General features: G+C 40.0%; 1 protein-coding gene across 12 annotated transcripts in view; it reads right to left on the reverse strand.

Annotated features, from left to right (window-relative positions):
* The window catches only part of ECT2 (epithelial cell transforming 2), an 86,265-nt gene that overhangs the window by 39,638 nt on the left and 32,293 nt on the right, over positions 1-14,334 (reverse strand). For 2 of the 12 annotated variants that reach the window (XR_015794455.1, XM_088132324.1), the window contains exons 1-7: positions 13,682-13,835; positions 8,500-8,656; positions 5,433-5,512; positions 5,243-5,335; positions 4,642-4,824; positions 3,045-3,134; positions 1,694-1,801 (exon numbers count right to left, since the gene is read on the reverse strand). Coding sequence is in view for 11 of the 12 variants with exons in the window: in XM_088132324.1 (XP_087988450.1) it covers positions 1,694-1,801; positions 3,045-3,134; positions 4,642-4,824; positions 5,243-5,335; positions 5,433-5,512; positions 8,500-8,629 (684 nt within the window). In the remaining variant the exon portion in view is untranslated. Of the gene's footprint in view, positions 1-1,693; positions 1,802-3,044; positions 3,135-4,641; positions 4,825-5,242; positions 5,336-5,432; positions 5,513-8,499; positions 8,657-13,278; positions 13,452-13,488; positions 13,646-13,681; positions 13,976-14,096; positions 14,195-14,334 lie in introns of those variants that run through there. The other 10 variants (XM_088132317.1, XM_088132316.1, XM_088132325.1 and 7 more) reach the window with 7 other exon arrangements.

A 14,334-nucleotide genomic window follows, 5' to 3' on the forward strand; every position in this document is an offset into this window, starting at 1 on the left:
ATGTTTGATAAAGCCTTTAAGATTTTTAACAAAAATAGAGAGGCAGGAGGTTAAATGAGTCTGTGTTTCAATGAGTCTTATTGAAATAAAAAATTAAAAATACAAACTGGGAATAAATCTGAACTTTACAGACAAGCATTATGAATAAAACTCAAGAGCTCATGTCTATAGGTTGAGCTGTTCAAAAGTAACATCAAATTCTAGTGTAGTTTTATGACAAATCTAAGTTTGGCATTGTCTCTCCTACCTGCATTTGAATCTCAATCACACATATAAACTACGTGAGCAGAAGATTTTGATTATGCTCCTAAATAGCATAAAGGCTTTATTTAGTTACAAACTAATGTGCTTTAGTTGTTAAAGCAATCAATTAATCAATATATTACAAGAAACATGGGTTAAAACAACTGCAACTTTTTCATTTAAGTTTTGGGAAGGACACATCTTTCATTCAGTAATTCACATCCACCAACCCTTATATTTGGGAATGAGCCACGCTACTACTATGTAGCCTCGAATAAATTCAACATACTTTTTTTTAAAGGAAACATAGTTATTTGATTGGCTGGAAATGGAAAGCCAATTGCATAAAATACATATTTGCTTGTGAAAGACATTTAAATAACAGCACACTGTGGACAGATATATTTTACTGAAAGAAGAGTGAAAAAAGTAACAATATTACACCCTAATTATGAGGCATCTTCTGTCTATTTACAATACTTATGGGCTGGCTTGCTATATAACTTCTACATCAGGACATTTGCTGCAGATGTTATTTTTTTCTGAAGGACAGCAAAAGCTCGCCCTCAATGGATTATAAGTGACTGAATTATCAAATAACAAAAAATCCTATTCAACTTCACAAAGATACAAAACATTAGCACACCATTTAACAGTAAAATATATGATTAGGAGCTTTAAATGCCTCTTGCACTGTTCTGTATAATGGTTATGACCACTTTTAACGGCACAAAATGTGTTTTTAGAAAATATCAGAAGAGTTCTTCTAAAAAGAACACCTTTCCCCTTCCTCACTATGGTACAGTCGATCAGAAAGGAGGAAATCTAAACAAGGTTCCCCTCATCCCTGAAAGTAGGCAGCTATGTCAAAAAATAGAGAGAAACACAGAAACTGAGAGCCAGTTTGGTTTAGCGGTTAAGGCTCGAGGCTAGAAAGCAGGAGGCTGTGAGTTCTAGTCCTGCCTTAGGCACGAAAGCCGGCTGGGTGGCTTTGGGCCAGTCCCTCTTCCTCAGCTCAACTCCCCTCACAGGGTGGTGGTTGTGGGGAAAATAGGAGGAGGAAGGAGCATTAGGTATGTCCGCCGCCTTGAGTTATTTATAAAAATAATAAAGGCGGGATAAAAAATCTAAAAAAAATAGAGTATTGGATATGTATCACAGCTGTACTCACAGATAAATGTCACTGCAGCATTTTATTTTAAGAGTGCATCCATGGATCAAAAGTCTGTTTCTGCACACACACACACACACACACCCCTGTTGTTTTCAGGATTAGAGCCTGAACTGAATACCCATTCACTGCTTTTAAAACCTTGAATTACAGAAGTATAATTTTTTTTTTAAGTTTTGCTTTTGTTCGTTGTTTAATCGCAACAAACCAAATCTTCTGGTACCTGCCAAAAAGAAAATCTACACTCAAACCCATAATGGAAATGTGAAATTCACATACTCTGAATTTGTCTCCTTGTGTAGAGTTAGCCACCAGATGGGTAACCTTGGAACTGAAGTCTCGCCGAATAATCCCTCCCATATGATGAACCAATGTCACCAGTTTAACCTAAGAGCAAAATTGGAGCACAGTTGAGCTTGTTGAATTAAAATTGTTACTGGACAAAGCAGGTATGTCATTTACACCACAAGGTAATTTCTCTTAGCAGTTTGCCCAGATAAACTTAATGATTTCTGCTGTGCGATGCGTATAGGAGTGTTTCTCAACCTTAGCAACTTTAACATATGTGGACTCCAACTCCCATGGCTGGCTGGGGAATTCTGGGAATTGAAATCCACATATCTTAAAGTTGCCAAGGTTGAGAAACACTGGTATTGTGAAATTAAAAAGAAAAAAGCTAGGTACTTTGAATGTCATGCCTAATTTGCATGCATTGTATTTTGGTATCAATCTTCTAGAAGAAAACTTCAGCATAACATCTTTGTTGTTCTATCCATTTCAGCTTCACAACAACTCTACAATTCAGTTTGAATTCCTACATGATTCTAAACCAGCAATGGTAAACCTGTGACATGCGTGTCAAAGATGACATGCCACAGTATTTTGGGTGACACGCCAGAGTTCACCAACACCTGACAACTATTCTCCCTGTCTGAGTTACCAAAGAAACTGAGTTTGTTTACTTGTATTTCATTTTTGTAATTATTTGACATTCATTTATGTAATACATAGTATGATTGGATTGTATTTTTTAAAAAATAAATGAATATGTAAAGAATTGTTTCTCTTTTGTCTGGCAGGGGTGACACACCAGCAGAATCAAGTTAGGCATTTTCCAAATTTTTGACACACCGAGCCCAAAAGGTTCACCATCACTGTTCTAAATCATGCTTTCTTTAGCGACAGTTTGTTGACCAAATCACAAATTGGCTTGATTCCTACAAACAATGCTTGACAAACTACAATTGCTGAGTGCAGAAAATATATGAAAGTAAAAATCAAAACAAATCACTTTTTGTCTTTGTGTGAAAAGTTAACCCTGCTATAATCTGCCTAGTGAATATCAACAGCTGAATTTTAAAACTGAATGGAGATTAAAAACCATGTCTGCCAGGTGTAAGCGTAACACACTATTAATAGTTAACAATTTTTTTCTTCATTTCAAATGAACATGTCAGATCAGATCAATCTATCGAAGGACTCAGAAGGTCTCTGTATCTAAATTCCGAAGCTCTGCTGCAATATCAGACAGGACCAAGCTTGAAGTTGATGTCCAAATGTTAACTAATATTGCAACTGTTCCCCACAGCAACTGTATTAATAAAAATGTGCAGGGAAAAAAAATTCTTACCAGCTCATCTTTCTTCCTGAATCCCGTGAAGCATAACACTAGATTCACCATATTTGTGCAGTACAGTGGACGACATGCAAAGGGTAGAGGCTGAAAGAAAATTTGATTAACACAATTTCCAAAAGGATGCCAATGTTTTCATTTTTATTTATGAAACTTGTTTTAAACAAAAACCACAATCAAAAGCCTCTTTTAAATGCTGCAACTGCAGGGCCTTCTTAAGAAAACAGGACTTTGAATTCAGGAGAGGTAACAATACTAATAGTAATAACAATAACAATAATTTATTATACTTGTATGCTGCCTGACTTTCTTCAGATGCATTCCAAAGCAGACTCCTGAGAAGATTTAATCCTAGGCAACCGCAAAGCCACAGTATTCTCTCAAATAGCCTGGACCCAAACCACCTAGTATTTTAAAGATAATAAGTACTTTGCATTTTGCAAGGAAAGAAATGGACAGCCAGTGACAATTTTTTAGCACATGTATGATGTGGCTTCTATTTGCTCTTCCAAAAGACAAACTAGCTTCTGAATTTGCATCAACTGACAGTTCCAGGCTAGACACAAGGACAGCCCCTGTAAAGCATCTTACAATACCAAAGGGTGGAAGTTAGCAGCACGTGCACCACCATTTTAAGATCATTTTCTTCCAGGAAAAGACACAGTTGCTATTTTAACCAGAGCTGATGAAAACTGCTCCTAGCTGTAGCCTCAGTCTGGGAAACCAGAAGGAGCATCTGACCCAGAAGCATCAACAAGAGAATGTGACCCTGTTCAGAACAAGGGAGATCTATCCTTGTCTGGAATTGTGACTCCTGACAATATACATCATCTTGCTTGGATACCATTTCATTTTAATATCCCTCATCCAGCCCATTACTGACATTAGCCAAGCATTCGGCGTGCCATGCCATTATCTGACGATTTTGCAGAGAAATGTATCGGGTGTCATCAGCCAACGGATAGCACCCAACTCCATATCCCTAATGATCTCTCTCAGCAGGTTCACTTAGATGCTCAAAAATACTGAAGAGAGAATGAAGCCCTGAGGGGTGCAATATAATAGCATGTCCTCAGAAGCCCACTGCTGACTATAGGAAGTGCTAGAAGAGAAGGTGTTTTGCATGGTATGAAATATCTCAAAGAGGAATGCGTTTCTCACACACCCCAGTAAGATGGATCATACTGACACTGCAGAGCAAGGGCCTCATTGCAACAAATTACGTTCAATTCACACAGCTCTAGTAGCAAAGTTACTAAGTATTTCTCACTGCTCATGCTACTAGGCATTTGGAGACATTATCGTTTTTCAGAGTGTAGCTGTTTGAGCAAATCTATATTAATGCCTATTCAGTATTTTGATTGCTTGCTAGAGTTCATTATATTTCCATACAGGTAGTTTTAGTGTGCTTTTGCCATTCCTGCTTATGCGTAAATTACCTTAAATATGCTTCTGATAAGAAAAGTAGTAAATTCAAGTGAACAAAAATGTTTTTAATTCAATGACAGGAGAAGCTATCAACTGCATTCAGAAGATACATAAAATATATTTTAAAAGGTAGTCATTTTCCATTTCACTTCTATTGTTTTCTTACCTCGCCTTTTTTAGCGCACTGAAATACCACTGGGGGCCCCAGGATCCTGCAGTCTGCCTTGTACAAGGTACTAAAAATGGGATCTTCAAAGTCTGCTATTACAAAGACAGCTTCAACCTCCGGTGATTCCGAGTCATCATACGCTTTCATCGATTCCATCTTTATGTAGGGCACTTTAATTTCCTGCATTTTTTTCAATATAGATATATATTTATAAATAACGTGTAGGTAGGTTTTGTTGTTCCCCAAAATGAAAGAGCTAACTAAGCTTCTGATTGCTGAGCCCAGGGACAAGCAGAGACATATGAGCTTTTTTTCCAAATAGAAACAAAATTTATCTAATTTAAATTCTGTATCATTGGTACAAGACTCATTCATTTTAACAATCAGAGTTTCGTAAAATCTGAAACCAAAGCAGGCATGTGAGTAGTTTCAAAGCAGATTGGTGTTTCTGTTCACTTGCTTCCACAGAATGCCATTCACTTCTATGTGCCTTTCTTTTATCCTTCTACCAAGTCTTGATAGTAGTGACTCCCCTCTACTCCAATCCCAACCGTGCAACATGCCGCATGCAAACAGAGACACCATTTTCCCCACATACCATGTGGATAATACTTTTTATTATTTTTTCTTCTGGTTCACCAGAAATAGTTTTCTTTATCTTTATAAATGGAACTTCCATTGTCTTAACGGTCTGTAGAAAAGGAGAACTTCAGTATGAGAACAACACAGTAAATCAGAGTTCCAGCTGCAACGAGATTTCACTACTATCAACAAACAAATTCACAAACCTCTAAGGCTGTTATGAGTTCCTCACATCTTGCAGCTTCCTGAACTAAAATCAACCTGGTTTCAATTGGAGGCATTTCCTCTGTTGGGAAAAGAAAGAATCGTCAGCCTACAAAGAAGTTCAACGGTTAAAGCAATTTTTATCCCTCTTAAAAAGAAAGGAAAATGAAGAAACTGAAAAACAGGTGATTCATCTACTACATTCATCCCAGAAACAAATAAATAAAATCCCTTTATCCCAAGTTTCCTGAAAAGCAAATTTGTTCCCCAGGGGGGCAAAGCCCAGAGCAGTCAGAAACAGTTTTCTTGCAGGCCACTCTTTAATCAACTGGGTGCAGATTGCAACAGATCTAGTAGTTAAAGTGAGCAATCGGAAGAGCCATCACTACTCCACATAGCCAGTATTGGGTTATATGAGCCATTGGTCGCATTCATGTAAAACAGCATTATGTAATGCAAGGATGCTTTACATTTTCAATGAATTAAAGAAACTACCCATGAAAAATCAAGAACAAGAAATCAGTTTTCAAACACAATAACCCAATAATTATTTTACCAAAAAGCCTATATACAGTATTTAAAAGAATTGCATTAGCTGTACTCAGAAATTAGGTATTGTACTCAGGATTTAATGCACTCAGTAAGTGAGATCACTATCTTCAAGGAACAAGCAACATGTGAGCAAATGTTTTCAGGCTGGTTTTACCAATATAACTTTATCTATATTATACTTACATCCATATAGCTTGCAAGATTCTGGGGTAATGCAGATCACCAAACTACAAGTTTAAAGTGACCGTCTTAGTTATCATCCTAGTGCTTGCATTAGTATCCTTATTTATTTATGAAAATTGATATAGCTGCCAATCTTAAGTACATAACTAGGCAGCGAACAATCCATACATAAACAATATAAAAACTTCCATAACCAAATAAATTAATCCAGTGCAAGAAAAAAATAACCAAGACATTACATAATAATTCCATAAAAAGGAACACCTGTATGTTGGGCTCCCCTAACATGGCCCTAATGCTTAGGGAGATAGTTAGGTTTTAACAATCTTCCAGAAGGCCAAGAGGGTTGGGGCCATCCAGACCTCAGGGAGGGGCCTGTTTCATAGCCAGGGACTGTGACAGGGAATCACTTCTCCTTGGTCCCACAAGATGGCACTGTATAATAGAGGGGACCTGGAGCATGCCCATTCTGTTGTGTCTGGTGGAACAGGCAAAACCCCTCAAAGATAGACAGTTCCATAAGTAACTTGGCTCCATGCTATATAGGGCTTTAAAGATGATAACCAGCACCTTGAATTGCACCTGGAAGGATACTGGAAGCCAATGCAGCTCATGCTGCAGTGATGTTGCACAAGCGAACTTTGGTGCATCCAAGACTGCACGCCCCATTGCATTGTGCATCAGCTGAAGCTTCCCAGTGTTCTTCAAGGGCAATCCCACAAAGAACACATTGCAGTATAATCCAGCTGGGCAATGGCTAAGGAATGAGTGACAGTGAGCTGAGCCTCCCAGTCCAGAAACGAGTGAACTGGTGCACAAGACAACTGCATTATATAAGCCTGCCTTATATCGAAGTTCAGTTCCAGAAACCCACAAGTTGCCCACTCCTGCCCAATTCTTTGCAGGCTAGGTTCACACACTGAAGTAAACCATAGTGCTTGGTTGCTACCATGAGATGACCTACAGAAATTTTCACCCTAATCCTTTTGTTCAAGAAGGGATTACCAGAGCTCTCCTAGGTGTCCACACTCAGCCAGATAAATTGCATAAGAAACAAACAAGCTAGTGCTATACCAGAAATGTGCAGTGTTATTTCTGGGGAGTTGCAGAGACCTTTGCAAAGAGCTATTAATCACCCACAGGCACAAGATCAAGATCTACACAGTTAAATGCACTGTATCATCTGCTTCTGAAGGTAAAGGAAGAGTTATGCTTAACCCCACTTCTTGGGAGGTCATCTGGCACAAGTACTCCAAGACAAGACTTAGTGCTCCTCCTGACACTCTTCAAACATTTCAGTTCCACATGTAAAACTCAGCTCCTCCAAAAACCAGCTAAGGAGAACATAGCAGCAAGTTGTTCAAAACAGCAATAGTTGGTGCTGACCTCTCCCCAAGACCTGATCACAAGGTAGGTTTTTCCAGAAGATAGAGTGGGTCTTCTCACTGTGGTGGTTGCCCACTGTGCTGGACATCTTTGACAAGTACCACTGACAAAGCCTTCTGATGAGCCAGGTTTAAGGGAGCATTCCAGCCAGGGTTCCTGGGATTGACAGGGGCTTGGGAGTACCACTTCCCTTGTTGGCCTCAACTGCCAGTCAGAAAGCTCTGTGTTCCTTGCTTAAGCTATTCTTGGTGCAAAGCCTCAACAGTGTATCTTATCTGCCAGTGGTTCAATGAGGGGTCTCCAATCCTCTCCTGAACTGGTGAGCTTGTTCCAAGAAGGGTTGAGACTGCTAAAATGCATTTAATGTTTTGCATTAAATTTGTTGGAATCTTTCTAGATTTCACCACCATGTCCCACCTTTACCTGAGGAAGAGCTGGCCCCAAGGGGAAAAGCCTCCTTGTTAGTGAAATATTTTGTGGAACAACTAGTAACAGATCACCCTGCCGCCCTCCCCCACCTCTTCACCTGAATGGAGAAAAACTTTTTGGTTATGTGCACTTTTCAGTAATGTATTTAAGATTTAATATCTAAGGCTGCAATACATACTGCAGTAATGATTCATATAATGGTGTTGCCTTTCTATTGCTGTTTATTATTTTTACTGACGTTTTTAGCACCTTAAGGTTCCATTCTGATGCCAAAAAGAAAAATAGAAACATTTCAGTTCAATAAATAAATGCAACATGTAAGCCTGCAGGCAGGCAGACTACATTATGTTTTTATTGTTATCATGCCTAGGTACTTTAGTTATTATAAATAAATTACACAAAAGCATGCATTTGAATGTTTACATTCCAAACACTAAACACATGTAGAAAGAACAAGTACTGTAGTCCAAAAGTACAGTGTTGGGGGAAGAATACACTAATAAAAAAATCTACCATTACCTCCACCATCAGAAGCAATTCGGGTGAATACATTCTCCTTGGAATTTTCTATAATTTTCGAGTCAAGAACAGAAGAATCTGCCAAGAGACTTTTCCCTGTATCAGACATGAATGTAGTGTTCTCAGCCATGGTCAAAATGGCATCTCCCCTCTACAGCTGCAAGAGAAACATCCAAATACGAAAACATGACAATAAGCAGAGTAATCTGTTTAAGATTGTTAGCCACACTGTAATTTTGAGGATTCTCACATTTCATTACTATGGTTTTCTATTCAAATACAATGTCAAAGAATCCTTTTTTCCCCTACTTTACATCGCTACTGCTACTGACTGCTGTTTCCGCTCAAGTTCTCCATTACAATATGGAGACTCCAAAAGGATTCCTAAGATATGCAGAATCTTTCACCTGAACAGCTACCTATTAAATAATGGGAAAGGTGTAATTACAGGTAATACTTATATGTGGCTGAGAAGACATGTATCTTCATAACTTACAGTTACTGACACTGAGATTGTAGTGCTGCCAAAAGGATGTACGTGCCCCAGAATTAGCTGAAGGAAATTGCATGGCCTCTGGTATTCATCATCCACAGAACTGACAGAATAGCCGAGAAATAAAGAAAGGATATGCCACTGATATTTAAAGGCAATCACTTGCCAACTCCATGGAAGAGTATAATCAGGTTTATTTAACACAAAATCAAAAAGGTCTTCAAATATTCTGCAGAATATATCCTTTAAGTATTAAGGGGACCACTGGTAAAGGGACACAGAGTTAATGAGACTGAAATTAGCCTACGACTATTATTTTGAAGCTATAGTTACAAATAATTTGTTTTTAAAAAATAGATTTAGAGCCATCATTTCATCTCAGAATGAAGTATTTTCATCATAATGTAAAAAGCACAGTGTTCAGGGCAGTTTTTAAGTAGAACTGTGGATATACAATGTTTTGCTAAACACAAAGCCAACCTTATAGCTAAAATTAGTCTGTTCAATATAAAAGAAACAAGTGCATAACTGGTCTGATGGAGGATAAGCTCCCATTAAAATATTTCTTGCTCTATTATATTAAAAGAGAATACAAAAAAGTTGGTTCTTCAAATTACCCAAAGCCTTAACAAATGTTTGATAAATGAAACAAAACCCCAGGAATTGTACCTATAGAAGCCATAGGTACACTTCATACACTCATTTTATTTATTTTATCCTGTCTTTATTTTTGGTCAACTCAATGGGGCAACTCAACACAGATTAGAGCCATATATGGAAAAAGAGATGCCAGATGTTCAAACTGGCTTTAGAAAAGGCCGAGGAACATGAGATATTTCTGCTGATGCACACTGGATAATTGAGACGCCAAAGAATACCAAAAAGAAAGTCACTATGTGCTTCGTTGATTATAGAAAAGCCTTTGATTGTGTTGATCACATCAAGCTGTGAAAAGTGCTCAGAAAAATGGGAATCCCAGAACATCTCATTGTCCTCATGAGAAACTTATATACAAGTCAGGAAGGCACAGTACATCAGAACGTGGAAAAACAGACTGACTCCAGGTTGGCAAAGGAGTGCAACAAGGCCGTATGCTCTACCTTTATTTATTCAACCTATATGCTGAATATATATTAAGGGAAGCTGGACTGGAAGAAGATGAGCATGGTTTTAAAACTGGAGGAAGAAACATCAGTAACTTGTGCTAGGCTGATGACACTACCCTGATAGCCGAAAATGCAAAGGAACTGCAAGCCCTAGTACTAAAAGTCACAGAGCACAGTGAAAAAATGGGACTAAAATTAAATATAAAGATATTTATATTTAACATATAATAATATAATATAAATATAAACTAATGACAACAAGTAAAACAACCAGTCTTAGAATTGACAGTGAAGATATTGAAGTGGTGGATAGCTTCTGCCTTTTAGGATCAACCATCAACAGTAAAGGAACAAGCAGTCAAGAAATATGCTGTAGACTAGCACTCGGTAGAGCAGCCATGAAGGCCTTGGAAAAGTTATTCAAATCCGTGAGGAATCTACATCTACATCTACAAAGATCAGAATTGTGCAAATCATAGTATTGCCTGTAACACTCTATGGAAGCAGAGTTGGATTGATGCCTTTGACCTTTGGTATTGGAGAAGACTCCTGAGACTACCATGTACAGCCAAGAAAACAAATCAACCCAGAGTTCTCACTCGAGGCACAAATGATCAGACTCAAATAATCCTACTTTGGATACATTATGCGAAGACCCCGCTCTCTGGAAAAGGCTCTAATACTGGGAAAGGTGGAAGGAAAGAGAAGAAGAGGACGACCAGCAGCAAGGTGGATGGACTCAGTTACAGTAGCAATGAATGCACAGTTGGAAGACCTGAAGGACCAGGTTAGGGGTAGATCATCATGGAGAAAATCTGTCTATGTAGTTGCTAGGAGTCAAAAACAACTTGATGGCACATAATCAATCATCAATCAATCAATTCCAAAAGAATTTATCTCTAGTTACCAAATGTGTGGCTAAACAGAATCTAACCACCACCATCAGATCCTATTAGTAAGATCTGACTGATGATTGCCAGGGTGCATGTGATTTGTGATTTAATGCAATAAAATAATTTGGCTAGCAAGACTATTTGACAAGCCCCATTTATAGGTACAGCCAATACCTTTTAAGTATAAAGTACAAGTAGTCCACAACGGTAATTGGGACTGGAATTTCTATCACTAAGCAACTCAGATGAAAAGTGCAATGTCACGCGACTGCGCCACTTAGTGATGGAAATTCTAGCACTTCCGTTTGCTGTCATTAAGCAAATCACTGCAGGTCATTAAGCAAGAATGTCACATGGTCACCATTTGGGATCTCCTGCCAACTTCCCCATCGACTTCGCTTGTAGGAAGCCAGCAAAGAAGGTTGCAAATGGCGATCCCATGACCGCAGAATGCCACAACATCATATTTGCAAGCCACACAACAAGTGCCTAGATCATGATCATGTGACTATGGGGACGCTGTGACTGAGGAAGGTACAAGGACCGGTCATAACTACCACTCATTCAATACGGTCATAAGTTTGAACAGTTGCAGAACGAGTGACCATTAAGCAAGGACCACCTGTGGGTACAACATTTAACAGGCAGAGCAACCAATAGTACATTCTGAGCACTTTGTGGCCAAAGTCCTGGATTTTTCCAGTAATGTTTGTCAAATCTCTAAACCAAGATTAAAATTAAAAAGAGAAAAACAGAGGAAGCAAAAAATGTTGCTGCAAGTAGGGAAGGAAATAAATATTTTAAGGACATGTATTTCCACATTACATCACAATGGGGCAGGAGTGAACCAGGACCTCTTCATCCATGTATTTATTTGATTTATACCCTACCTTTTGTTTAGAAACTCAAGGCAGCACATATACTATTCCCTCCTTTCCCCACAACTACTACTCTGTGAGGTAGTTTGGCCTCCGAAAGAGTGACTGGCCCCAAATCACCCAGTGAGCTCCCATGTTGAGGATGAACTTTAACTCTATCTCTCCCCACTGCCAGGCTAACACCGTAGCCACAATCCCACAAATACGTCGTGGCACAGGAGATTATTTATTTGATAGTTCTTATAATCCCCCTCCAATCCCAAAGGACTTGGGGGCAGCATATGACATCAAGCAAGAGAAAACCAAAGCCACAATAATAAATCAGAATCATGGCAAGACCCCAAAAAATAATCACAAAGAACAAAGATAATCCACAAATAAAAACCAAGACAGGTGCCCACGGTCAGTCGGATGGGGCTAAAAGCATGTTGAAATGAAACAACCTTAACCTGTTTCGGGGGGCTGTATATATTTCTGCGGGGAAGGGAAAGTATTCCATAAAATGGGGGATATCTATATTTATAAACATTTATATTTATATGCAGAACATTTTATACACACACACACACACACATATAAATAAAGTTGGTGTAGTGGTTAAGGTGCTGGACTAGAAAGCAGGCGATCCCAAGTTCTGGTCCACTCTCTCTCAGTCCAGCCCAACCCAACCCACCTCACAGCTGTTGTTGTTGTAAAGAAAACAGGAAGAGGGAGCATTATGTATGCTGCCTTGAATTGTACAAAATAAAGGTGGATGATAAATCTAATAATCATTAAAAATAAATAAAATTGCAGAGGCCTTTGCCAAGGATGAGTGAATCCCCCTTTTTCCTTTGTTCCCATCCGCTTTTGTCACTTCTGCCATCTTTATCCTTTTTTGTTCCCTTGCTCTTAAAGGCTTTTAACAATCTGTAAACCGCCCAGAGGGCATATACGTTTAATAAATCGCTATTATTAAGTAACTAATGAGATAACTGAAGCAAGGTAGATGAAGATGAGATTAAGGCTAATCACAAAGGTACCCTCCTCTCACTCACGCACTGGACCCCCGACCTACGGCCCTCCAGCCGGGGTAGATATGAACCCCCATCCACTTCTTTGCAGGTGCACACAAGCGCGGGACGGAGGGCAATTTCCCCATTGCCTATCACAGCAGCCTTCTGGCTTCCAGGTGAACCCGGTCTGGACCTTTTAGAAGATCCCACGACCTTTCTGGCTGGGGATTATGGGAGTAGTAGTCTCTCACACACGCGCGCACACACCCTATTGGGTGTAGGCGACCTCTTGGCGGGAGGACTTGCAGATCGGAGCGAAGGGTCTCTCATTCTTCCCGCCACCCGCGCATCACGTCCTCCCTCCCGGCCGACCCGTTTCCCCGTTCCACGCTCACCCTCCTCCCGCCGCCTCACCGTTCAGAGCATCATCGCGGGCCGAGCACCAGCCACCATCCCAGAGCCACCCGCGACACCCGCACCTCCCAATTCAAAAAACGAGCGTCCGCTCTCTGCCGGCTCCCCATTGGCTGTCTCGGGGAGGGGCGGGGAAGCGCGCGGCTCGGCTCTGAAATACCGGTCTCCTATTGGCGGACGATTCCGGGAGGGAGTTTCAGCTCTCCTTACCTTTGCTTGAAAAGCCTTTAGAGAACGGGCGTGTTTGATTGGGCGGTAGTCGCGGCTTGCTATTGGTCGAGAGGAGTCTCCTCCATCCTATGACGACGAGGGGGATCTTTACAGCTGACACCCCGCTGTTTCCCGCCTCCTGTGGGGCTGAGCTCACCTGAGATTGGTTGAAAGATATGAGGAAGAGCCTTACCTTCCAACGGTTGTTAAAGCAGTTGAAGGCGGAAAGACCCGGATCTGTCGTTCAAGTGCTTCAGCTGCTAGGATTGGTCCCGCCTTTAATTAAAAAAAAAAAGTTCCAGACCTTGCACGCGGCTCTTCACACAACAGTTTCTGGGAATTGTAGTTTTGGAACTTTGGACTCTTCACAGAACGAAGATTCTCAGTTTTCTTTGGAGAAGAAATAGACTGAGACTAAATATCTTTTGCTTTTGGCGAATAACGGATAGACCCAGCCTGGTCCCCTGCATCTATATTGGCGAGCCAGCTTATTATAAGCCATGAAACAAAAAAGAAATATCATTATATATTAATTTAGCTTAAGGCAAAACTTTATGGATTTAGTAGCCTGATCCCTCAATAGATGGTTACTTAGAATTTAATCCTACCTTATCCAAGGTTCAGTCCAGAGTTCTCACTCAAGGCATAAATGACCAGGCTCATATTATCCTACTTTGGATACTTATGCGAAGACCCAGCTCTCTGGAAAAGGCTCCAGTGCTGGGAAAGGTGGAAGGAAAGAGAAGAAGAGAATGACCAGCAGCAAGGTGGATGGACTCAGTTACAGTGGCTATGAGTGCCCTGTAGGGAGACTTGAAAGAACGGGTTAGCGATAGATTGTCATGG

Source organism: Python bivittatus, unplaced genomic scaffold, assembly GCF_059951505.1.
Source record: "Python bivittatus isolate LINGU-HERP-01145 unplaced genomic scaffold, Pbiv_v1 ctg000980_np1212, whole genome shotgun sequence".
In the NCBI taxonomy this organism is placed as follows: domain Eukaryota; kingdom Metazoa; phylum Chordata; class Lepidosauria; order Squamata; family Pythonidae; genus Python; species Python bivittatus.